At 38.7% G+C, this 27,523-nt stretch overlaps 1 protein-coding gene across 3 annotated transcripts in view; it reads right to left on the reverse strand.

Moving 5' to 3' along the window:
- The window catches only part of ipo11 (importin 11), a 164,334-nt gene that overhangs the window by 136,317 nt on the left and 494 nt on the right, over nucleotides 1-27,523 (reverse strand). For 2 of the 3 annotated variants that reach the window (XM_046034993.1, XM_046034992.1), the window contains exons 2-7: nucleotides 24,239-24,388; nucleotides 19,057-19,157; nucleotides 13,532-13,604; nucleotides 10,400-10,603; nucleotides 2,349-2,481; nucleotides 2,001-2,059 (exon numbers count right to left, since the gene is read on the reverse strand). In XM_046034993.1, the coding sequence (XP_045890949.1) occupies nucleotides 2,001-2,059; nucleotides 2,349-2,481; nucleotides 10,400-10,603; nucleotides 13,532-13,604; nucleotides 19,057-19,157; nucleotides 24,239-24,376 (708 nt within the window). In that variant the 5' untranslated portion in view covers nucleotides 24,377-24,388. Of the gene's footprint in view, nucleotides 1-2,000; nucleotides 2,060-2,348; nucleotides 2,482-10,399; nucleotides 10,604-13,531; nucleotides 13,605-19,056; nucleotides 19,158-24,238; nucleotides 24,389-24,707; nucleotides 24,828-27,523 lie in introns of those variants that run through there. The other variant, XM_046034995.1, reaches the window with a different exon arrangement.

Consider the following 27,523-nt stretch of genomic DNA (forward strand, 5'->3'; position numbering starts at 1 on the left):
GCTTCGCTTTTTGTCGGAAAGCCCAGTTACAGATATGTTTTCAAGACACAATTTCTGTCTGCTATGGTTTTTCCACAAAAACATTTAATTGCCTTTTTAAAATGTCCAAAAATTACTTACTCCTCCTAATTGAAAAATCCAGAATCTATTAATATGCAAAAAGCATAAAATTTATTTCATGCATGCATTTCAAAGGTTTTACTGCCAGAGACAAATCCTTAAATGTCCATTCTCAGTGTATGGGCACTGGATTTAAGTGTATTTGACCATGACCGGCTAGCTGTGATGTCACAAAACCCTGCTCAAACATATACGCATTAAACTCAGATTTAAGCTGAGAAACTTTAAGCAGGTGAATGTGGAAAAACTTTATCTGTCAAACACTGCACAGACATAACTCAGCACTGTCAAGGTCAAACCTCCAATATTAAGTACAAAACAAGAAACATTATTTGATATTAGAAGAGTATGAGGCATAGCCATGACCTGAATGTTGGAAGAGAAGCTAGGTTCAAAGTAAGTATATTATATATAGTAGTGTACCATCAGCTTATTAATAAAATGTTATCAACAAGCTAAAGTAGGAAGTAGTGAGTCTGACAGAATAACATCATGTATGTCTAAATATGAAACATTAACTCCAAACCATTAAGTCTGCCCACTTTTAATGTGACTATTTCAACCATTATACAACCTCCAGCCTGCAGGGTAAAAGCTGTCTCATTAGAGGAATAATAGAGCACAGTAAACTGCATTATTTCTGTCATAAAATGATCAATTCAGTCTATAAATGTCAGAAATTAAATAAATTATACCAAGCAATGCTGCCACCGTGATTGATTGCAATTGTATATTTTGTTTGTTTGTAAATAAAAACTATTCTGTTTATAATGATATGAAAGTGACCAAAGCAAGAAAATCCAGTTTTTTTTGTCGTAACAATGTGTTTGGTATTTTTACCATAATTGGTTAATGATAGTTATTCTGTCACCAATTATTTTACCAATACTAATCAATTACTTAAGTGCCTATTTCAGCACTAATGACATTTCTGACACAAGCGGGGAAAAAACTCCCACTAACACCCTTCTACTAATGGCTTTCGGTCTGTTAGTTACGGATGGGAATCTTTGGAGAATACAGTCTTTTTATTTGCATATATTGTATGTCAGTTGACAGTGACATCAATCAATCATTCAATCAATCAAGAGCAGTAAGCATAACTGCCTGTTATGTTTCATATTTCAGCAGACTGATAACATAAGAAAATCATTCCTGTTGAAAGTAGTGCCCCTAAAGGATAAACAGGTTTCTTCTCAAGCTTCTATCCTGGTAGATAATTGAATCCCAAGTGAATCCGAGCATTTGCCTTTATTTTAGGCTGTGCTCACGACACACCACTGCTGGTACGGATTGTATTGCCACAGGTGGGATAGTGCTACCTATTTTCACTACCCAACCCAAGGGTATGTTTCTTTTGTGTAAAATATAAAAGTAAAAGGTACTTTTTTATAAAAGTTGTTGAAATCTCATTTTAAAAGTCTCCCTTTTCTTAACCATTATTCACTAAAACCACTGACTGCTATTCTTTCACCAAGTCTTGATTGGTAAAATAGGAAGTAGTCAGAATCTGCAGCCAGAGTTCAAAGGACTAGGACACTTTGTGCAAATGTTTCAATTAACTCTGAGCCATAGGGGAACCAAAACCCTATCCAGACACATGGTGAGAAAGATTTTTTTTTTTTTTTTTACCATAGAGATTTAGACTAAATTGAATTAACAGTTTTGTGGAGTTGGACTTTCCTCACACTGAGAGTGGGAGAAGAGCTCATACAGAACTCTTGACTCTTTGAACCGAGACAAGGCTTAAGGCACTTTCAATCTTTACAGTCATCCACATTTTTGCACACTGGGATTGGAGTAATTTTACACTCAAAACACTAACAGCAAAAATATCAGCTTTTCCAAAAAAAAAATGAGGTTCTATAGTAGCCACTCACCATCACTTCCATATTCTGCTGTGGCTCTTGGAATCCATGGACTGTCAACTTGCGAAGCACTGAGAGGGGCAGATAAAAGAAAATCAGTATGCAGGATAGTCACTAATTGCAATTTACTATAACGTGAACTCCACTTAATTGGTGTTTCACAAAGTAGAAGCACAAGTGAATATTTCCAGAAGTTCACAACTTGCCTGCTAAATTAAGTTTTTGTCCATATGTGGAATCGTGATGAAGATAATTTTATGCAATTTGCAGTCAGTTATTTAAAGCCATGATTTGCATTCCACCACGACACCGCTTTGCATGAGAATGCATTGGAGTGAGTGTGTGTGCAAATGTCGTTACCTTTAAGGGAGAGCAGCGTCCTCTCCAGTGAGCTGAGCGCTGTTGCCTCATCTCTGGCGTAGATCTGCTGGAGGAAGCAGTCGGTGTGATGACTCCACAGGGAGCATGCAAAGCTGTAGATACCCGACGCCAGCTGTCAACATACACATCAACAGTACAGTCAATCACAATAAGATTTTTCTGCATCAGTGATCAGATTTTAAAAAACAGGCATCTCGTGTCACAGATATATATCTACATATGTACAGATCAATATATCGACAGATCAATCAATAGATAGTAGGGCTGAACGATCAGTTGCATTTGCGATATTATCGCAATGTAATAAAACGAGATTTCTAATCGCAAAGGCTGCGGTTACACAGACAAAGTTGATGCTTCGTCTGCACTTTACGCTGTACCTTGCCTTCTTGTTGTACAATGGCCTTAAGTTTGACAGAAGCTGACACTACATAAACTTTAGTGTCACACAGGGAATGAAAGTAGCAGCCGCCACCCGCAGGTAACTTGGTGGTGGGTGAAATCGTCGGGCCATCCGCGGCTTTGATGGACAGGAAAAATGCACAACAGAAAGACACGTGTAGTAAGGTAAGCGTAATGTGGCGATCGGTGCCTGCGTCACACACACAGCCACCAGGCAGCTCAGGAAGTATCTGTGATACAGCTTTTCAAACCAAACTCACAAGTCCGAAAGAGTCCCTGTCTGTCCCGAGTTACAGCCTTATTACAGCCAGTGCGCTGCTCACCAGCATCGGTGGCTGCAGGGGCAGGGAACTCCAGTGTTGTCGGAGAATTACTAAGCTTGTCTATTAAACACGAGAGGCGACACTTGGTTTTATTTTTGTTAGCCAACTTTTGAACTGAACCTCAAACTGAGCATTTGTTGTTTACTTACTGGGATACAGAAAGATGGACTCCTAGGAGATTTGAACTGAGATAAGGACGCATTAATTGGTGATTGAACTGTGGGTTTTGTATTGAGCGTTTACAGCATAACACTGTGGTGAGTTAACGTTAGTTTTTCTTGTGGTCTGTAGGTAGCCGACCTGATGATATTATATCATATTATTTAATGCCATGACTTGACTCAAATTATCTTTCTCATATTATAATTTGATATACCTTCTCCACCATTGCTCATAATAATAATTCTACCTAATTCATCATAACACAAGAAAGAATAGTGTATTTCTATCTATCTAATATTGTGTATACACTGATTTACTGCTTGTCCATTTTGAATAATACAGAACGTAAAGAGCTTAAAATCGCATATTGAATCGCAATACTGGTAAAAAAAAAAAATTGCAATTAGATTATTTTCCAAAATCGTTCAGCCTAGATGGATAGAGATAGAGAGATAGATAAAGAGAAACACAAGTGACTATTCAAAATATATAGCCTAACAGTAACAGAATCTAAGTTAGTGCAGATCTCAGTCATGCTGTGCTGCTATCAGATATTTCTCCTGTAGAACAACTTTTCTCCTGTAATATCATAAAGTGCAGCTCACATTTCCAAACAGAGGAAGGTTATGCTTCAGTTTTTAGATGTTTATGTTGCAAAAGTCCAGGTGATTGTTATTAGGGTGTATGCTAGTGTCAATCAGCCGGGCGGAGTTGAGTCTATCTTTATCTAACTCTATCAGTTATAATACATTTGTATTTCACTGTGTGAGAAAATTAATGAGCGGCTTCAAAGCATCTGAAAAAAGTAATTTGCGCAAGTCTCGCTTTTTACATGACGAGAAATATCGTCACAATTCAATCTCAGGAAATCTTTTGGCGGGAAAAGTAACTATTCAAGCATAGTGGCTGAAAATTTAGTCATTGTGAGGCTTAACGCTTTCATTCGCTCGCACGGCTTCTCTTACCACTGCTACGCAGACGATATTTAACTCTACCTATCCCACCGTCTCGGCGCGGATCACGGACTGTCTCTCAGACATATCTGCATGGATGAAGGCTTGCCACCTTCAACTAAACCTCTTTAAGACTGAACTCTTGGTCATTCCAGCCAAGCAATCTATCCACCATAACATCAAACTACAAATTGACTCCTCAACCATCACTCCAACCAGCCCTTTCAGACCATGTTGCTGCTGTCTCTCGGTCATGCCACTTTGCTCTATACAACATAAGGAAAATCAGGCCCTGCCTCACTCAATATGTCACCCAGCTTCTGGTACAGGCCATGGTTATCTCTCGCCTCGACTATCGCAATGCCCTCCTAGCAAATCTTCCAGCTTGTGCGGTGAAACCCTTACAAATGGTTCAGAACGCACCAGCACGTCTGGTTTTTGATCAGCCCAAAAGGACTCATGTCACTCCATTACTCAGTGACCTCCACTGGCTCCCCGTGGCCTCCAGAATCAAATTCAAGTCACTAATGCTTGCATACAGAGTGACTACTGGGTCTGCACCTATCTACCTAAACTCCATAATACAAACTTACGTTCCTTCTTGGCCGCTACACTCCAGTCCCAGCTGTTCTCATCTGTGACACCACGATGGTGGAACGAGCTACCACACGCCATCAAAACAGGGGCGTCCCTCTCTAACTTCAAGAAGCTCTTGAAAACTCATCTCTTCCGAGAACATTTCCTCTTATAACACCTCTAACTCCTAACCTCTAACATGCACTTCCTGTGCTCTTCTTCTTCTATCCCCTTACAATTATCTTGTATTGATTGTACTTTTTTTGTTAACTCTTACTTCCTTCCCTAGGTATGTTCCCCATTGATGTGATATGTACTGTGAGCTCTTACTAGTATTTATTGCTGCTCTTACTAGTATGTATTTTCAGTTGTAGATCTGTATTTGATGCTCTGTTGATGCTTGTATGTTGTTCCTCAAATTAAGTCACTTTGGATAAAAGCGTCTGCAAAATGAGTAAATGTAAACTACACTCTGATATTCTCACACTGTAAAGCATAATGTTTAAAGAAATACATTTTCCATACTTGATTGGGGCCTACATGAAAAATAGTCTGTGAAAATTTCAATGATAATACCACATTTCAAATAAAGGAACTGAACAACTCAGTAAGGGGGGGGGGGGGTTACCATTGAACTGTAAAGTGGTAAAGATCTGAGAAGCAGTGGTTGGGCTGGTGACGCCTTCTGAAAGAGAAATCCCTACATTGACAGCACAGCATAGGCTTTGATAGATTCTCAAAAGAAAACTGCAAGGCTGGCAAGTTTCTTCTTTGGAGAGATTTCTCTAGAGCTTGGCACTTTCCATTCCTCAGATCCCAAACTAATCCACGCATGGAATCTGAAAGTAATGAATCAATGTTAGGAAACAATCTCAATTTCTTACTTTGACTTCCTCACTCTTGGTGTTCTGTTTCCATGCAGTCAATTGATGTGTGAGAATGTGTTTTAACACTTTTCTATAGGCTCTTAGGTGATTTTAATTGCATTATATTTGGCCAAAAGCCAGTCCAAAAGTCTACGAATGATAAAGTGGTGGTCAGTTTACAATGTTTTCCAAATGCTACGGGACTAACTAAGGTGTGTTTGCATCCTAAACTTCTACGGATACTGGAGGTGATGTAATCAGGTTTTCTGTGGTGGAGCGTTCAGTTTTGTCAGCCCCTCACCAAGAGCTATAGACACAGCTTGCCATTCCTGAAAAACCATAACCAAAAACTACTGGAGTCCCCCGACAACAGATTACATCTCCATTACGTGCAACGGCAGTTGCAGTGGATTGACAGGCTCATTCCACCAAGAGTATCTCAATTAAGGCTCCACAGTTATACTTTTAAAGACGTCAGCCAGTAAAGCAGTTGGTTATTTAGCTGGTTGCCAGTGATCTGAATTCCAATTAATGAGTTTGGCAAATTGCTGCTGAATTATTCAAGAGAGAATTCCAATGATTCTGAAAATGAATTATTTCCCACCCATGTGGTGCAGAGTCTGTGTGCGCGCAAGTGCATGCCTTGGAAAGCTGTTTTAGTTGCAAGACCTGTGTGTATCTGTGTGCATGCATATGTGTGCTCCTTTTCACAACTGCAGACAGACACAACAGAGAAGCAAATTTCAATAAAAGCAAACAATCTGCAGGCTGATTCTCTATTCCAGCAGGAGGAACTCACAAACCTAAGCCATCCAGGAAAAGTGCAGCTCATTTCTTTTGACAATCTGTTTATGAATACCCGTCCTGTGGGATATTGGCCCTCCTCTTGCTATTCAAAAGCACAAAGCCAGACGCTGGTAACCACCTGCCCCGTTCCTCTCTTAACTTATTGCATCTTTGAGAGTCACAAAAAGCAAACAAGCTCAACATAATTTCAATGTAGTGTTTTTACAACAATGGGATCTTTACCGCTACACCACAAGGTTTTAAATTAAATGCTCTTGTAAGAAGTATTTTAAAATGTGGCTACTCAGTCTGAACAACATGTGAAGCACATTTTATTTAAAACAATTTGCATTAAATAAAATATAGGCTTTTCAGAGAAAATAAATTCTGTATTATTACTATAACTTTCTTTGTTAAAACAATGCGGTCTCATGTAAGCCACATGCTATATAGGGGAGTGAGGAGAACAACAGAAAAAAGTTGTCTGTTTTTTTACAGATAAAAAGGCAGCAGACACTGAGCATCCACTTCTTTCAAAACATCCATGCTTTTACTAATGCATAGTTCTAAAGGTTGGGAGGCAAAAAACACTTCAATAGTGTCCCAGTTCCCTCCTCCTTCTCCTTGAATACCCCAACTTTATCTTTACACCATTTTCTTCATTACTCCTTAACTACTTCTTATGTGATCCCTCCTCCTGTCACCAGCAGCACTTGGTTATTTCAATCACTTCTTCTCCTACAGACCCACACCCTGCCTCTTCATCACCCACGCTTTCCCTTTTTTCTCTCACTATCTCTTTGGCTTCATTTCTGACAAATTAGTTGATGTTACAGTCTAAGCCTCAACTAGTAAAACAACAAGCTAGTTAATGTATAGCTGTCAGTGCATCATCTCCCATGATGTAGTCAACATGGTCTACCAGTTCTTTCAGCTGGGACGAAAGACTAGAGAGAAGTGCACGCACTTATCGAGCACAAGAAGGCCCACTCAAACACCCACACACACGTAACAGTACTCATGTACAAATGTCCATACTAAATAGAGTGAGGAGGGGGGGAAAAAAAACTGTAAATATAGAGGCTAAACGAGTGAGCGTTAGAGATACTTGATCCTTGTTAAAGAGGTCATTAAGTTCATTTTCAGGTTTAAAATCTTATTTAAAAAACACCATATTTTTTTTTCATACTGCACATTGCTGCAGCTCCTCTTTTCACTCTGTGTTGATCGCTTCGTTTTAGCTATGGAGTGATGCATCTCACCTCTACAAGATCTTTGTTGGGAGTTGCACATGCGCAGTTCCTAGGTTGTTCCATGACCGATGTGCTAACAGGTAGGGTTAGGTTGTGTTGCTGCAACATAGCAAACGGGGGCGTTTCATACGGACGCTGAAGGGTACCTTTAGTGTAAAATCCTTACGCTTTGTCACGCTGTCTGACAGTGTCAGTTATGACGCATTGAGATTCCTCTTACCAGCTTAGCAACATAGACTACAGCAAGAGTTTCAGTGTGGGGATTTATTAATCTGTAACAAATTTATCTTTCATCCATAAAGTTTTAACTGTGAACTGTCTCTATATCAGTGGTTCTCAAAGTGGGGTCTGGGGACCCCCAGGGTCCTTCAGTGGGTTCCAGGGGCTCCCCAGCAAAAGGGGGAATCATTTATTTTCACTATAATTCCATCCATAAGTAACATGGTGTCTGAATGCATGACTATTTTGGTAATGGACTTTATACACTATCTGGAATATTTAATCTAAAAGCCAGAATCCTAACAGATGGATGATCCTGGGACAAAATCAAATTGGTGTCCGTAGTCTAATTTGTGTCAGTTTGGTCCTTGACATGAAAAAGTTTGAGAACCACTGTCTCTACATCACAGTAACAACGTTATGTCCACTGACTACCTGGATGGTAGCTAATGTTTTGAATGGAGAGGAGAGGCATCAGGCGGATGTCTTTTCACTGTGTGCTGCAGCTCAGTGTGTTTTTCCACCGGTGTTTTTGAGGGCGTGTTGTACTGATTGCTAGATGAGCATTATGACGCGCATTTTGCTGATGTCACAGCAAAGTGGAAGAAAAAACTGGACTACAAACGAGCTGTTTTCAGGCAGTACAGAGCAGTGTTTTCTGTGGGAGATGGGAACTCGCTTTGGGGTGGACTTTGGGCCTTTTCACCCTGCAAACCTATTACATGCACAAATATTTAACTCAATAAAGGAGAGGGAAAAGCCAAAAGCATAATATGACCTCTTTAAGAGATTTTTCTGTCCAATGTTTTCAATACATTTCTGTGAATAAGTGGCAAGCAATGTTCAGGAAACCAGTGGCTAATCACTTTGTTCTTTAAAAAGCACAAACAAGTTCAACCCATTACAAAACAACTCTTCTCCTTCAGCAAATAAATCAAAAAATCTTAAAATCATTGATTTAAACACAAATGGTAACATTTATAGGAACTATGAACTGACAATGTCACAATCTAAACAATTCTAAACTTGAACACCAAAGCATTTATCCTAAAGTAGCAGCTGATGGGGAACCAACCAACCACACCTGCTATTTCCTAGCAAGCACAAAAAAGACAATCCACTTATTGTGTACAGGTGTGTTTTCCACATTATCAAAAAAAGACTTAATCAGCATGGCTGAAGGTGACACTTTTCAAAGCTTGATGCAATTTACTGAGCCAGACTACAATCCCCATCATGGCCCCAGGTGGCACACTGCATTGAAAAGCATTATGAAACAGCACGAAAAGAAGTTTTCCAAATTCTAAGGTCTCACAGATGTCTTAGAAAATTAAAACAATGGAGGCCATGTAGGGTCATAGTGACTTTTTGCTGTTGTTCAGCCCATGTCTGGAGCATTAAGTCTGGTGAACAGGGCCTTACCACAAGAAAGACAGTACTGACAGATGTCGGTGTATGCAAATAACTAACATGAGCAAAACATACAGATTTTGAAATTGAATTTTTTTTAAGGCTCAGGATCAGTCAGACTTCACATTAAAAAACGCCTAGACTTAGGGGTGAAGTGTGCCGCTGGAACTGAAATTAACAGTGTTGAATTGTCCTTTGTCTCGTCAGCTCTTTATAACGTGTGGTGTGTGCGCACGCTGGCCACCGAGCGAGCTATGTCGTGACAGGGGACAGGGAGCGTATTGCATGGGCCATTTAGCGTCAAAGTCATGAGTGCATCATTTAAAAACTGCACTGTTTAATGGGGCTCAGAGTGCCTTTGTTCCTCGTATTTCCTAAGGGCACGCATTTTGGCATAGAGGATGCCACTGCACGACATCCAACTATTTGGTCTCAGTCACTGCCTCTGATGTCCACCGGTCTGTCTCGGTCACTCTTTTCCGTTGGTTTCTGTCTTCTCTGTGTTGGTCTTATCATCTTATTCCCATTATAGGTCCTCTCTTCACTTTTTGCTCAAGTCTTTTCAAAAGGTTTTTCAAACCACGGACGGCAAAAAAAGAGAGCATTTGTTCTGAGTTACTGCCTATTTGAAAGAAACATTAACTCACACAAACAACCCTCCCTCTAACACAATCTCTCTCACGCACACTACCACCACAGACAAATCTATTCCCAAACACATCATGTCATGCATGAAAACAGATACACATGCATGTATGCACTGAGAACCTGGCTGCCATAAATCTCAAAAAGTATGTGACATGTCTTATACAGCAGCTAAACAGCATCTCCTTCAGGCAAAATATGAAACTGAAAATCCAGCAACTCTCCACATAATCTTCTTGAGAAGAACTGTTCTTAGATTCATATTCAAAACGTTATGCAGAGAGTGCAGAGGACACAAAGCCAGAGAAGGATAGCAAATGACCAGAAAAGACAAGCAATGTTTTTTTTTTTAATTAAATTAAATAATGTTGTAAAGAAGTTAAGCTGGGAGTGGTGAAAAAAACAACTGACAAATGGCTTCTACTTCAAACTTACATCCTGGAAAAGCCGTCTGTCCTGCGCCAGACGCTTGGACGCTAGGGTTTTGGTGACATGATAGAAGGTTAGCAGCGCTCTGTGCTGCTGCAAGCCATCCTGACCCTTCACAGACTCGAGCAGAATGGGGATGAGCTCTGGCCATTGCCTGGGGCAGTCCAGACGGGCCACCTTGGCTATCAGTACTGCAATCTGCGTCGCTATCTGTTGGAAAAAGCAAAATAAAAAAAATAAAAGACCAGAGGCAAAGAATGAACACAGCAGAAGGTAGTTATAACAGGAAACTTTTTTAATATACTACCTACATCTAGAACATTCTGGATCAGCATTTTATAGGTATGATTTTAAATGCGCAGTTTGGACAAGTGGGACACAAATCATCAAATGATATACAGCTTTTAAGAACAGAGTGTTTGTACAGGTGTGTTACATCTTCACAGCCTTTGCTTCTAGCACTATACTTTGTCACATGACCTTGTCACAGCTTCACTTGTCATAATATTTCTTGACACTACACAAAGTGTACTTGCTGAGCAATTATCATTCAAACCAGCCATTAACTTTGACATTGACTAGGTGAGAGACACCTAATCATTCAAAGATAGTGTCCAGACTGAAAAGTACACTTTATACCTCAACAGTTAGTGGACATTTTACAATATATTATTAAAACTTCTATTTGAACACTACCTTTAACAGCAGATTTTGTTTCACACCATATAAACACTGAGTTTGAATTGACAGCTGCTGTTCACACATCCTGCCATAATACTTTTAATTTAATTTTAACCACATGTCAGAGCTGTGGTGATTGGTAACGACATACACATACAGTTGCCAGTTTATTAGGTACACTCAACTAAAACTAATCGAGTTTATTCAAACAGGCTTGTAATAAAATCTACCTTCTTATAGGTTATAAAGTTTTTGTTGAAAAATGGTTTGGTCTCATTTAATTTCATGGTAATTTTGGAGGCTGCAGTTTGCAGTGATATTGAATTGTATTTTAATATACTGAGAAGCATTTCTAATATTCTGTCCACCCAATCTATATTAATAATGGTAGACATAAGTTGATACAACCCTAGAAATCACACAGGTCATAAGTAAGTGATACTAACAGGGTTTGTAAAGTAATTTAAGTCTATGACATGTGTTCGAGCCGACCTAATATTTTCTGTGATAGCAGTTTCATCTTTAATTTCCAAATCCATTCATCTAGCCCATTTTTTTATTTATATTACAGAGATTTAAGCAGCAGTGGCAACGTTTAGCTCTTCTGATACCATTATCAGTTAGAAACAAGAGAATGAGAATTTATCGCATTGTCTATAAAATGCATGCTTTGATAAACACACCTACACTATATGCCCTCAGCAATCTAATTTAACCAAGTAATAAATAATCAGTGCGCATGCAAATTAGTAGTATCAATAAGTCATTAGGTTTTCTAAGAAAGCCAACTGAGGTCTCAAAATGTGTTTGGATAGCAGAATTTATAAATGTAAACTGTCCACAGAACACTGGATCACCCACACTCACATTCTGGAGCTTTGATTCGACAAGGCTGTGACTGGTACGACATATGGTGTTTAGATGGCATTCATTGCTTGCCATGTGGACCCCATCAATCTGATGTTGGAGGGCTGTCCCTCAGGGATATACAAGCTGTAGAAACCCATAATTGATGGCCACAATTCAGGGCCACCTTCCATGACCCGTCATAGATGTAATTATTTGTTTATTGCAGCATTTCCCTGAGACCTGTAAAAACGTTGTGGCTTATAAACAAACTTTTTGACCCTCGAAGTGCCCATATGCAGTTGTTATTATTACTAGTGTCTTTAACTTTCCTTTGTAACCTTCTTATTTAAGTGTTTTACATTTACTTACCATTATTCCTTAAGCCTGTTTAGACCATTTTGGGGAAAAATTTAACATCAGAATGTCTGCAGTAACATAGCACACAGGCATCTATATTACCTGCTGTTAAAATAGCAGACTTACAGTGAATGTTAAAATACAATTTGTCACTATAGCTTAATCAAATAAATGTACAGGTTGGTTGGCTCTATTCAATGTTATTGAAAGCATGTAATTTGTTTTAGTCTGGCAATAATTTTTATTATCACAGTAAAAGGCAGTTCTTTCATTATGAACATAAAGAAGTCATTCCAGCCTGACTGAGTTAAGGTCCAAAGTAAAAGTTGTCCTTAAAACCACTATTACCCTTACATCTGAAATATACAATTGCTGATGTATCTGAAGAGGAAGGGACCTAATTTATCCACTGTTTATGTCAGTTTGTGTCTCCTAAAGACAAGAATAAATCTGTAAACTTCCCTTCCCGCTTTGTCTGTAATGAGATTTGTTTGTTTGGATGGAACAGTTGGTCTAATCTAACTAAGTCTTGATGCCATCAGAAAAGTAAGTTTTGGTATCAGCAGTTGGTTGGAATACATTGGCAATATATTTCACATAACCTGCCTTCTTAATGAGAAGAACTGGGCTTCTTTTTGTACCATCACACATCATTCCTTGAATGCACACGATGCAATGCAGGAAACAAAATCTACTGACAGTCTTTATCCAGAGTCTACTTCACAAAATTATTAAAAGAAACCATGGCCTATATTCATTGCAGTTTGACATTAGTGCAGGTATAATTAGAGTGGCGTGGATGTGCATGTTTAAGCCAAATTACTACAAATGATTTAGAAGATAGAAACGTATAGAAAATTATGTACACTGACAACATCACCACACAAGGCTCTGAGGATAGAGGGCATCGCATGCTGTTCAAATTGTAAATCCCTTTGAGGGACATTTGTGATTTGGGGCTATGTAAATAAAATTGACTTGACTAGACAACACTAATGCAACAATTGCAGCTCTAGTGTTCATTATGATGGATAACCCATTTCAAGTATTTTTTTTCAATACAGCAACGAAAATGTTAACTGTTCTTAAAATGGACTATAACCATGCAAGTGGTAAGATGCTTTTGATTCAATTCAATTCCTTTTTACATTATGATTTTAGACAGTAATTTCAATCAAAATCAGGGAGATTCTTTGAATATGATGCTGAATCTTTTGTTTTCCATTGCACATCACATTTATTCCCACTTACCTGATTGACAGGCTCATTGAAGTTTGTGATGAGACCAGCACGCAATGACGTTTTCTCCTCTTCTGATAATGCACTGTGAACGAACCAAACCATCAGATGGATGTTCAAAAGAGGTAAGGGGGTCAGGAAAGTGACAGGAGCATGAGTAACACAATATCTGGACCTACTAAAGGAAGAGTACAGTACACACATCATTGCGTGTGGTAAACAAGAAGGACATCTCCCAATAAATACGTTCTCCGGAACGGATTCGAAATAATGGGTATAATGGGCCAAATATCAGTAAAACACACTTCTCATGCATTTCCTGTCTGACTAGTTTCAACTATTTTCATCACTCTTGCACGACTTGGCGAGCTTTATTAAAATGATTTAAGATTATATTCTCACACAGAGAGAAAGAGAAAAATGAGGCTAAACGACAGAGACAAAAATACATTATGATGCGGGTAGTCACATGTACATTCTTCACAGAGAAGGAAAACAACAGGGCCAAGTTTTGAACCAAGGACCTCTTACTGCAAGGCAAGAGTGCTAACCACTAAGCCACCATGCTGCATTATGACGACGGTATTCGAAACCGCCTACTATACTAGTAGTACGTACTGATTTGGCCCAAATGTAGTATGTACTATGCAGTATGCAAACAAATGCTAAATCTGCAGTATGCCAAAAATACCCGGATGGCGTACTGATTCGGGAAAAATCTGCAGTATGCATTGGACCAGTCTACCTTTGCATACTGTGGCCCATAATGCAAAGCGCTAGACCTGTAACAACAACCCGTCTTTTCTTTAGAGGACAACAACAGAACTTGTTTTACAACTTTTTTCATATGCCGTTTCATCACTAAATCCACTTCTAACAAGTTTTGAGGCGAGAAATCAACTGTGTAGATTTTAAATATCGGCATTTTTAGGGAAATTGTTGACGAATCGAGAATGTGCTTGAACGTTTTCGGGTTGAGAAGCTCTGCAAATGCGGCGGGATTAGCAAACGAGCCGGCCAGTCAACTCACGTAGCCCCCTGGTCCTCACGCCAGCTCACAGGCACACAGACATCTGCAGCCAACGCAGCAGATGAGTCCAGCAACAACTTGAGAGGAAAGACCCGCAGCTGTGAGACAGTTTAAATGTTCGTACCGCTGTTATTCTGTCTTTACATTCTGAGTAATGTTGTAACGTTAAATAAAGAGACATCTGGCTCGTGATGGACAGGCTTGTGTAACTTAAAAGCACTTTAAGTTAACTAAAAAATAAACAGTGTAATGAAATGGGACTGTTGTCGCTTTATTATCATCATTATTCTAAATAGACATTACATTTTTAGTGCAATGTTACAGTTGTGGTTATAGTACTTGGTTTTTATTTGCTTTTATTTTATATAATTCTTATTTATGCACCAATATACCGAAGCAAACATCTGCTACAGATCAGCTGCAGCCCTGTTCTCATACAAAAGATTTTAAAAAAGAATACGTTTTAAGCATACTTACATTTATATTCCTCTCTTTGTTCAGATTTTGAAAACCGGAAACTAGCAAAGCCTGGTGTAGCATGCTGCAAAATAAATCTATTTAACAGTTTCCTACTACATACTATACCTCAAACAGTATGCAGTATACATGCAGTATACAGTACATACAGCATACTGCTGTTGCCAGTAGTATGTAGTAGGCAGTTCCGAATACAGGGTGCCAGTCGCTCTGGTGGTGTTGAATGCATTGTGGGATCAATTAAATAACCTATATAATGCTCTACAGTATGGGACCTGTCAGCTACCTGATTTAATCAGTAAGCTTTGGATAAACCTCTCGCTCTCCTCCAGCTCACAACTTATAGTCTGCATTTTGAGTTTTGAGACAGAGTGTGTGTGTGTGTGCGCGCGCGGGTGTGGTGCAAAAGAGTGACAGCGCGAATCTGTAAAACAACAATTTTTACTTAATTTACCCTGTTCTATCTAGTTCGACTGCTGCTGAAACGAGATGGAGTGGGAGAGTGTTTGATGTGAGGAATGAATCACGCTGTAACCTTGGGCAGAGAGAGAGAAGATATGGGTGGAAGACAAATTACTAGGGGGGAGAGTGAATTAGTGAAACAAGATTTACAACACACACATATTTTGAGAATCTGGGAATAAGGCAAGCTTTAAAGAAAAAGGGGATGAGAGGTAAAAAGATATATTAGCATAAGCGTGTGTGTGCCTGAGCCTTGTTTTTTGTTTGTAAGCAAAAGGAAGCAAAACATGTGATGACTGCGGACAAAAAGAAAATCAAGAAAGGCACAAAGAGATTCACTCTCTGTGAAACGATTCACAGAGAGTAAAGCTATCATGACACGAGTGAGAGAAAACTGCAAAACCCAAAATTGTTATTGGCTGCAGTCTTATTTCAGTTCAGCCACATAGCCTAATGTGTTGGTAGGGATACATTTTAAACTTAAAATAAAAAATCTATTTTGATTTTATACCTTACATATGTTCACGTTCTTTCAGGTCATTCTAAGCCATGCAATGAAAAGTACATAAACCCCTTTCAAGAAAAAGGCATCTCAGTAAAAAGGAACGAGCATGCCTGTCAGCATTTTGACAGAATTATGCAAATGCATGCATTATGGACCTGGCTTATATATACTTGTGGTGTCTTATAAGCCCATGTAGGCTGATCATGTTTGCATGCATGACACGTTAACAAAAAAACATTGACATGTCAACTTATGGCACACTACATTTGCTAAACAGACGGATGTGAGGCATCTCCCCAACGCAATCTCAGTCAAAAACCAAGGTGTACAGCCAGTGTTTCCCCTATATTCATTCAGTTGAGCATTGCTGAATTATGACCGCCGCCACTAAAATTTCCCACGATCATTAATCAACACGCTACTAATGTTTTCACTTGCACGTTGTGAGTGCACAGTAACACTCAATGCTTTGCTCGTTTCCTCTCCTCGTTCTTCAAAGAACATCTACATGACATGTGCTGTTATAAGAGCAGCGTAAATCTAACTATACGTCTTTTGGCTGCTATGTAACGTTACATTAGCTACATTATAGGAAGTAACTAACATAGCAGCTGCATTTCATTACTACCTACTTGTCCAATGTTGAGAACATTAGGTACAAGCTCAGACTAAACTGGTAACAGCTCTGTCCTGTACACAGACTATCCTAATAATTAACTATTCTTCAGTTTTCAGACTGGTTGTTAGGAAAAGAAAGGCTGGTGGTGACTGAGCTGAGGTTAATAAAGCAAGTCAGGGATGCAAACTAGTCATTGTAAGCTAATGAGATGTTTCTTTTGGATTTTATTGTGCAAATGAAATGCGAGGTGAATCTGTGTATGGTTTGTTCTTTGATTATTTGATGCGATGCAACCTGAAATGAAATAGCCTTATATAAAATTAAATATAAAAATATTTAACCTAATATTGACTTTTTGTTTCACAGGGGACACAAACAAGTCTCCTGATTCAAAGGTCTTGGCCCTCTTTTCACCCCAACCATGTTCTTACTCAGTCTTTTCTGTTAAATATCATGTACCTGCCTTTACCGTCACAAACTGACAATACAGGGCTTCCCCCACCGCGCTGACCTATGATGCTATAGGGATCGCCAGTGCGTTACAAATGCCAATAGACTTTCACCATGCGTCCATATGGGACAAGTCAGGGAGTGAAAACGGGTTGTAGGGATACAACACCGGCCAAAGATATAATAAAATGCATCTCCTTTGTTTTCCGTTATGGGTTTTTAAAACAGAAAAACAAAACAGATGTCTGGTTTTTGGTTTACCATTTTGGTTTTAAAACAGAAAAAAACTAACAAAAAAAACAGGCCTTTTGTGTACACCGAGAAAGTCTTAGATCTTTCAGTTCAGCTCATGATGAATGGGGGCAAAACCAAAAGTGTTGCGTTTATAAATTTGTTCAGTGTATATCCAGTTGTTTTTCTGCTTTAAGATGAAACAAGATAATTCATCATTCATTCAATCCTAAGAAATAAGCTGTTATTATACAGCCTATAACCTACACTGAAAAAAAAGCAAATAAAGCCAAGTAAGTTTTTGTTTCTTTTCTATCACTCAGTCTCTCGCTATTTGTTTTTTAGGTTATTCTAAAAATGTTCTATTATTGTTTATATATGAATAAAACATAAATTCCAATCTCATAATCTCATAATCTCAGCATTATGGATTGAACTGACAAGCCAGCGTAAATCCTTGGATGGCATTAATAAAAAAGCATGAGAAGGAATGTTTCAAGTTATGAAAAAGAATATGACCTTTCTCACAGCAGACCTTTTGACCTGTCACAGCAGAACAAGCACAGTTGGAACAAATTAATGACAGCTCCATTACACTTAAAAGGGTAATTCCATCATTTTTAAACCGGGGCCATAATTTTACATATTTTGGGGTTTAAATGACTAGTGGGTAAAAAAAGGTTTTGGAATTGGTCCAGTAGAGCCAGTAGATTGAGTACCTGTGAAAAGTACGTCCACTAAAAGTGCTTGTTTTTGTCACCGACAGTCTCAGATTGTTATTATAAAAGTCTGACAACATTATGGAAAGGATCCCTAAAGAGATGAGCCTTTATGTTAAAGAGTCAGATCCTTTTTGTTTAACCAGAAACAGAAGTGTCGTTCTGAAATCTCACGAGAGGCAAGTTGTTACAGGAAGATGACCGTGGAAATGCAAATCATCTCACTCCAAGGATTTTAACAATATTTCAGCATAATTATTGTTTTCTTATGGTTAATCAAAAAAAAACAATGAACTCATTTGTGAAACATCACAAACTAAAAATGCTATGTAATGTGGCCTACATTCTGTATAGTGACACCACATGCATTGTGCTGTCCCACACAGTATCCAACTCCTGGATTAATGGTCCAAAGGTAATCACATAAATAAACCCAAGAACCAAAAACCCTTGCACGGCACTCTAGCAAATGAAATATCGTTTACCGAACTACCAAAAAAAGTGAGACAATCTTTAGAAAGAAGGAATAGCAATAATTTGATTGTGCTGAGGCCGAGCCAATTACCTCTGGCCAGCCAGTGTACTGCAAATTTAAGAGTAAATGTTAAATTCAAATCTAACAAAAGCCAGCTATTCAGGTACCCAAAGACAGAACATAAGCTTTAAATACTAAAAGCCGACCTACCAGCAGATAAAAGAAACACAAAAGATTAAACTGCGTATAAAATTAGAGCACAATGACATGAATAATCGGGGAGTAAGATAAAAAGGAGAAAGAAAGCTGAGAAAAGTGGTGGAGACAGAACTGCAGAAGTAAAATATAAAAAACTGAAAAAGAAAAATGCAACTATAAATCTGTGACAAAAAAAGATCTGAGGAGAGAGGCTAAGCCTCCAGAAGAGGCATAGAGATTAAGAATGATGAATAGAGACAGTGTAAGCGTGAATGAGACAATGAAGGCGAGAATAAAGACGAGCAGTTGAAGGGAGAAGAAAAAGTGAGCGCGCAAAGCTGAAAGCAATAAAACAACAAACAGGCACTTACTGGGGCGCTACTCTCCTCCAGTATCTGTCAATGCCATTTTTGAAGTACAGCACAGCCAGCCACCTGACGTTCACATCCAGCATGTGGTTATTGAAGATATTCTATGGGAGAAGAGGAAACAAAAAAAACCAAATATGTGGTGTGTATATAGCTAACATTGGTTTTGTGAACTCAAATGGGTAATACAGGGGAATTTAAGAACTGACTCGGTTTAATGATGACTATTCTCGAGAAAAAGAATAACAACTCTAACTTAACTGAAGAACAGTGATGCAATCAATACTTTAATGCTCCATTTAAATACAGGTCACACTGACTTTGTGATCTAGAGTGCCTAAGATGTAACATACTAATGTAGTTTTACGTCTCATAAGTGCTAATATTTTATTAGTTATAAAATGTAGCCATAACCCCAGAAAATATGTCCTGTCAGTGTTTTTTAAAGTCATTCTCCTATTTACTGCAAAGGCAGGAGCTCCATAGAAACCAGCACAGTAATATCAGAGATAGGAATCTTGACTCCTGTATTTTCTGGTTTCAGGAGATGTAGGAACAAACATGAGTTGAGGGTTAAGATAAGGGTTTAAGAATTTATTTTTTCTTTATTACAGATAAACATCCCTCTGTTGTAACAAGAGAACAGAGGACCATAAGCAGGGCTGCACAGCGTAACTACAGACTTGAATATGCAAATAAAAATCTGCCCACTGCCATTAACTGTAATTAGATGCATCAGCGCAACTGGAATTTAGCTGGCCTGGCTGACATTTGATTTGCTGATGCTGTTCCTCCTGTACCATCTTTGTAGTGATGTTCAGAGACATAATTCTACAAAATTACATGAGACACATTGTGCACCTTTGGGCTTAACTGAGATAGACCATGGCAGCACAGGAAAGCTACACAAAATGAAGCATAAACCCAATTTTGTCAAGAACATATGCAATACAATGCATATACAAATGTCGAAGTGGCTGCATTTCCAGTAACACTAAACTAGGAGTCAAAGATGATCTAAGGTTTTTCAAAGTCTGAAACTGTGATTTAGCAACTTTGATCTAAGACAATGGAAAGCCAGCAGTCCAGAGCATGGGGTACAGGAGCAGTTATATTCACCTGCAGCTGAAAAAACAAAAGGGCTACTGTATGCTTTTAGAATGGCCTCTTACTTGGCCATCTAACTAGAAACAAAAAGTCCAAGTTTCAGTTTCTTTGTTGCGTCTACTCATTCTTTGATTCCACACCAAAGTCATGGTAAAGAAAAAACAGCAGATTTAAATGCCTCCAAACCCCAAGATGTTATAACATTTATTCTATTCTTTGTTTCACAGTTGAACTGTCTCTCATTACTGTTAAATAGACAATCTCTTCCCTACAATACTTCACGTTTAATAATAGATTTTTATTATATTAACAGATTTTCACCTGGAAGTTCTTGCTGTGTTTCAGTCACTTTTTTAAATCATAACCTCACCTGAAGGCAGGCACAAAAATATGTCAGACTTTCAAACAACCCCTTATATTGTTTATTTTTTAAATTGCAGATACATTCTAAAGATTAAATGATTTGCCAGATATGTCAGACAAATGCAAGCCATACTGAGTTTATTGGAAAATGTGTCTTATAAGACATACGTTATCTTAAAATAGGAGTTATCTGTTGTCTCTCTTTTATGTATTCATATAAAACAGACAATTTTAACATTTTCATGTGAATGGAATACATCTTTGTGCCTAGCTAAGCAGAACAGATCCTGTGCCATTTTCTCTACTGAATGTACAGAGATGAAACTAAAATGCATCTTCTCATTTAAGCCTGGCTGAGACAGTAAACAAACCTATTTCCTTGAAGGATAAACATAAGCTTTGTGGTAAATATACAGAACTTTGCAAGAGATTCAGGCAGGTGTGGGGAAAATGCTGTAAATTAAGAATGCTTTCAAAGATGGACATGTTAACAGATTACATCTATCAATCAATTAAACAAAAATGCAAAGTGATTGAACAAAATCTAAAAATAAGGTACATTTTTGGTGTGACCACCCTTGGCCTTCAAAACAGCATTAAGTCTTCTAAGTAAACCTGTGCATGTTTTTTTAAGGAACTTGGCAGGTACTTCGGCCCAAACTTCTTGGAGAACTACCCACAGTCCTTCTGTGGATTTAGGCAGCCTCAGCTGCTTCTCTCTCTTTGTGTAATCCCAGACAGACTCGATGATGTTGAGATCAGGGCTCGGTGGGTACAAACCATCGCATCCAGGACTCCTTGTTCTTGCTGAAGATAGTTCTGTGACTTTCGCTATATGTTTGGGATTGTTGTGATGCGGCAGAATAAATTTGATCAGTCAGATACCTCCCTGATGGTATTGCGATTCCGATCGTGAAGGGAAGTAAGCATGACTTGTCTTTCATCTGCTGCAGTAAGTTTCTTTAGCCAACCTATGAGTCTCCAGTCCTCAGTGTAGCCTGTTTCTATTTGCTTCTTCAAAAGAGCTCGGACAACACATCTGGAAACCCCGCTCTGCCTGGGAGAGACTTTGCTGATGCAATATAACTACCTTGTGTCTTGTTGTTGTGCTCAGTCTTGCAATGGTGTATGACTGTTGACAAACTCATCAGCAACCTCACCTTGTTTGACTGTTCCTCACCCAGTTGTATTCCTACACAGCTGTTTCAGTTAATGATTGTGTTTCAGCCTTCATGTTGAATTGGTGATCATTAGGGATGGGTATCGCTACTCCGAAACAGCCCAGTATCGAGTAGAATTGAAAAGTCTCCAGTCAAACCAGTACTTCAATTGATACTTTTTGTAACCACATTACAGCAAAAAATGACTATTAGTATGGTTTTGCTTGCAGCCAAACATGCAAGCAACACACTGAAAGAAAGAAGAGCACGCCTTTTTTTCCTTATATGCCTGCACCATAAACTGTATAAGTAAAGACCTGCGCGCGCCAAGTCCATGCGTAATTTTAACAGCCGCTCACCTTCGGCTGCGGTCTCAGGCGTTAACGTCACTGTTGCAAGTTTATCCCCAAAAGCTTGGCGTTTCATTGGTTTCATCTCCTGCTATCATTTAACACTTCTCTGTATATTTTTATTTGCTATTCACATAACTTGTCACTGATCGATCACTGCGTTGCATCCTTTCAATTAGACACTTTTGTGGCGCAGCAGCGATGCCGGCTGCATCAGGTGTAGTTTGATCCGCTGGACGTGCAGCCTCTCTTCCTCTGTTTTTGAGTCTTTAGTGTAGTTAAATGACTTGTTTAAACAGACTCCTTACTCGTTTTATACTTGCAACTGATGTTTTTGGAGGAGGTCTGCGACTCACCAATAAAGGAGTATTATTTTAAGGAAATGTCTGATGAGCTTGCTCCACTCCCTGCGTTACCTATAACCTACCTACATAACACATACTACATATCAGCTGGACACGGCCACACATCAGAGAGGATAACAAACACCGGCAGCTTCTGTGCCATTCATCATACACTTTTTAAAACTTCATTCAACAAGGCCCAAACAAAGAAGCACTGAACGTAAAATAGGTTACTAACCTGAGGTTAGTAAACATGTTTAGCTCAGCATTGGCCATCTAACGTTAGTGTGCTTCTTGCTTTAGCTACAACCTACGGGAGGTTAACTCCGACTGTCATTTGTTATGAAATGATGAATGAGCCATTGTTTGCTAACCAAACTTGTGGTGATCGATGAACGTAATCATTTACATCCCACTGGCTGCCATCAGGTTAATCATTAAAAGGTGACTGCAAACAGGTTTATTGTTGATGATAAAGTTACAGTTTTATTTAGTTAACGTTACACTGATTTGAGAGTCTGGGGGATGTGTTGACGGTAGTTTATAAGCTGTGATTAGCTGTAGACACATTGTACATTAGGCTACGTGATTGTGCTCTGTAAGTGAGAAAAAGATTATAGGTTTATTGTTGATCATGTAACGTTACCGTTGTATTTAGTTAATGTGACACTGGTTTGACAGTCGGGGGGGTTGACTTAAAGTTGTTAATAAGCTGTCATTAATTGCATTGCACATTACAAGGTTGTGCTATGTAAGTGAAATACAGATTACAGTTAAAGAATTCTTTATCCCTATGCAGTGTTCAAACAGCCTGGACTGAACGCACAACGTTCATTATAACCATGAGTGACGTGAGACTAGGGATGGGCGATATGGCAAAAATATCATGTAACGATATATTTTAGGCAGGACCGCAATTCACGATTTTAAGACTATTTTGCTTCTAAGTTATTGGTTTGTTAGTTTAAAAGAAAAAAATAACACTACTTTATTAATTGTATACAATGTTGACTAATGATTCATTCAAACAACAAAGAACTAATTCATTTTGTTCTGATAACATTTTAAAGATTTTGATATACCTTTTTTGATTTAATTTCCCATTAATGCTATGACCGCTAACTGAGCTAATTAGATAACGGCACAATCTAATGACGTAATATCACACAGCCCTACTTGAGACTTGACTTGGACTCGTGCTCAGAGATTTGAGACTTGTGAGCATCTCTGGGTCAGACCAAATACTGATGCGATTTAGATTTTCTTCTGTTCACTCACTCCTATCTCATGTCTATTTTTGAAAGCATTCTTACAGCATTTTTTCCATGCCTGCCCAAAACGTTTGCACAGTACTGTATAGCAAAATAAGTGCTGGTCAGGGCAGAGAAGATGACCACACACTAAGCTGTGCTGATTAATTTCATTGACGGACTTTTCGATCACACTTGACCTCTGAGTACCTTAAAGACAAATTGTGATTACAACAACAACTATTCAATGGAGCTTTGAGTATTCCTTTAACACAAAATCAACTGCTCTCTTTCTCCCCCCCCCCTACAATCTCTCACAATGTCATTTGTTGACAGGATGAGCAGTCACACGTGAACAGAAAATATTTACCTCTCAATCTGCTATTGTTATGCAGACTTAGAGGTATAAATATACCAATAACTGATGTACTAAGAAACACTTCCACTATCAGTTGAATTAAGTTTTAAAATCAGTCAGCACTTCAAGTGCATTAGTAATTAGCACAAACCCAACGTAGCCCAGCTTTTCTGTAAAATACACCACATTCAGTAAAGTCTTGATAGTTTTCACTCCAGCAGATTTATTCCAATTATTTGATATCATTCCTCACCAGAAGGACAGAGTAGAAGCCTGGCTGGGTCTCCCACTGTCGGAGCTGTTCCTCCGCAGGCTTCAGCACAGATGTGTCCTGACTGGTAGCTTGGGTTAAGGCCTGCAGCACCACTGAACTGGCACCATCCATATCCATAGTTGGATATATCTGTAGGGGAATACAGCGGGAGGGGAGTGGGGAGACAGACAAGAGAAGAGATTCATTGCTCTTGTTGTAAAAAGTTCTGGCTGGGAGTTGATAAAAAAAAACTTTTTAAATAGTTTCACCGTAGGGAAAAAGCAGCATAATAAAACATCAACTGAAAGCTGAGGCAGTCAAAGTACATCTACAAAAAATGTCAGAACAAGGAATCTTTGTGTGGCTTTATCCCTTTCTACCCCATTTTTATTATAGATCAAGCAGCACTGCAATCATTGTCAAACATAGTGAGAAAGAAACAAATCCTTGGGAATAAAGAAAAGCACACCTGATGGAAACACTGGTAGTCATCTTTACCATGCAAAGAGCTGTTCCATGTCCCAGATAGTTAAGCACCCCAGCTTCACAGGTCCAATGGTGTTTTTCAGTTTCAAAGTAAGTACCTGAGTCTGTCGCCTCTGTGCCTCAAAAAAAAGAGATTCTCAGCTAGAATAATAAACCGTTGCCTAACCAGACCTACTTTGGGATCATGAATCTGTCTTTATGGAGGTCATATCTCAACATTTCCAGGAAAGTTTGTCAATAATAGATAACTGATTAAAAAAAACATGGTTGTTTATTTCTTTCCACTACAAAAAAAAGAGCCTACTTCTCTTGTTCTTCCAGTGCATTCCCGATAGTTTCAGAGAATATCTCTGATGAAAAACTAAGAAAACTACAAAAGAAATACATTATTTATGTCTGTCAACTAATCATGTCAAGATACTGGAGTCAGGTGCTAGAAAAAGCAGTTCATTCCAGATACAAACTATGTTAAAAACACACTTCTCTTTTCACAAAACGGCAATCTCCCGAGCAAATGACTGTCTGGGGAAACAGTCATCCGTGAGACCAGTGAAGGTAGTGTGGTGGAAGTGAGCTTTCATTAGCACATTTCAATAAGACTCGGGAAAAAGACTGAGCAAGGCTGCCATCTACAGCCCAGACCCAACACATATTCAGCGTTGTGATCGGTATGTGCATTAGGGCCATCTCCACACAAGAATAGAGCATAAGTGCTTTGTCCACATCTGTTGTCACATAACAGATAAGGATTATTTTAATCAACAGTCTATGAATTATTAATTTGGTAACAAATCTATTAGGAAGATTTTTTTATACAATGTGATCATAGCAAGAGTAGTACATTAATTTGCTAACCATAATATAACAGTGCATGCGTAGTAGACCTTTGCATCAACAGAACACCACGATTGGCATAATATGTACAAAAAATATGATATTGTATGATGCAATCGAGATCTACATGCTGTAACAAAATGGGAAAGTCAGACATTTTCACTGAGGAAAGTTAATTGTATTGTTACTCTCATCTTGCATTACTTCTAAACTAATTGAGAAACAGTCTAGACGGATGAAAAACAAACTGTGCTCATCCTCAACTGCTTGAAGAAACTCAGCTGGGACAGAAATTATGTTGGATATGAAGCAGTCAAAGACTTGTGCTTGCAATGGCACAAGCAATCACAAAGCTATGTTCCATATAATCATTATACCCCAAATATGATCAAAACTAGGATAAGACTCAAAACCCAGATACTAGAGTCCCACGTACACAATAAGTGATGAACACTTCCATGGGCTGAGCAATGTTAACATTTTCACATTGTGATTTTGGTATTGGTGGATATTTGGTATTAATATTCATTGGGTGAGGAAAATCCAAACTGAAGCACGGGTAAACTGATGGCTGGGTCCAACAAGAACGCAGAGTTACCTGTATGAAATTTTCTTCCTTTTGCCTAATCCATTTTTGTTTTTCTAATTTATCCTCAGTGCTTCAAGGCATAAGCAGTGAGCTTTGGTTTTGGGCATGCAGTAACGTGATTAAGGAGTTGAGAGTTATCTTGAAGTTTTTAGATAAGTGTATTCCCATCTGTGAGCTGTCTAGTATTTTGAAAACTGAAACTGGTATTATTTGAAGACTCACTCTTTTGGGTAGAAATTGTCAGTGTTTCCACTGTCAACTCAAGACTCTTAAGACTCTTAAGTACTTTTCTCACAGCACAAGAAACCCTTGAAATCGATAGGCAATCAGTTTAACGTGCCTCCAGTCAGACGCAACAGTCTGCCCAGAATTGCCGTATGTTTTAAAACTGTGTCAAACTTTGACAAACCTTTAACTGGCAAATGAGAATACCCATGCTTGTACAACATCCATATACAGTTGAAATGTGGTTAGTTATTTTCTGTGGCGCTTCTTGCAGTCCACTAGATCTGTAAGATAATAGGCCTCTTTCACTCCAGACATTTAGACTTGTCATGGTTGGAGAAGCACGTGTTACTAATAACATTAGTAGCGGCATTGGCTCCATTGTATTCAAGTGTCCCAGTAAGCCATGACAGTGAGCCTGCATGCACAATACCAGGACCCTGAAAACAAAGCAGCCATCATTAACTTCATTGTTTACACCAATTCTTTTTGTGCTGCAACATATAAAAATGTCCTCTGTGGAAAGGGCCTACTGATTTGATAGACTGTGCTGTCTAATCAAAGCCCAACATGTCGCACCTGTCATTCCCATTAATGTTACACACTGTACTTTCAGTAGGTCAGAAATGCATTGACACCTGCCTGCTTTACAATTTGCAGAGCAAATATTCACACTGTAACATGAAATGTCACTGCAACAGTATAGTTGTATCGTAGATACACGTGTGAACGAACCTTTGTCCAAATTGTGTGTTTGGGGTCCGCCGTTAGTCAGCTAAATGGCAAGTGTTTTGCATATGTCATGACCTCTGCGGCTAACACTAGCTAGTTTTCAAATGCTGGCTGAGTGAGCAAGTAAGCTAGCGACAGCATAACTTCATCCGCTAATGAAAGCTAAGGTTTAACACGGACAGAGTTAGCTCCACCAAATACAACGGTATTTACGATGCGGCTAATGTTGGTTCGACTAAAGCTATCGTCTTCTTGGCCGTCTTACAATATACAGAAATATGCGTCCACTGGCTTGTAGCACAGCACAGAACCGTTGTTTTGATAAAACACCATGACACAATAGCATTTGCTAAGGTGTCTATGGTATGGGTTAATTTGTTTTTGAAGCTTAACGTTGGACAGAACCATAACAAGCTTAA

This window comes from Micropterus dolomieu, linkage group LG21 (assembly GCF_021292245.1).
Source record: "Micropterus dolomieu isolate WLL.071019.BEF.003 ecotype Adirondacks linkage group LG21, ASM2129224v1, whole genome shotgun sequence".
NCBI lineage: Eukaryota > Metazoa > Chordata > Actinopteri > Centrarchiformes > Centrarchidae > Micropterus > Micropterus dolomieu.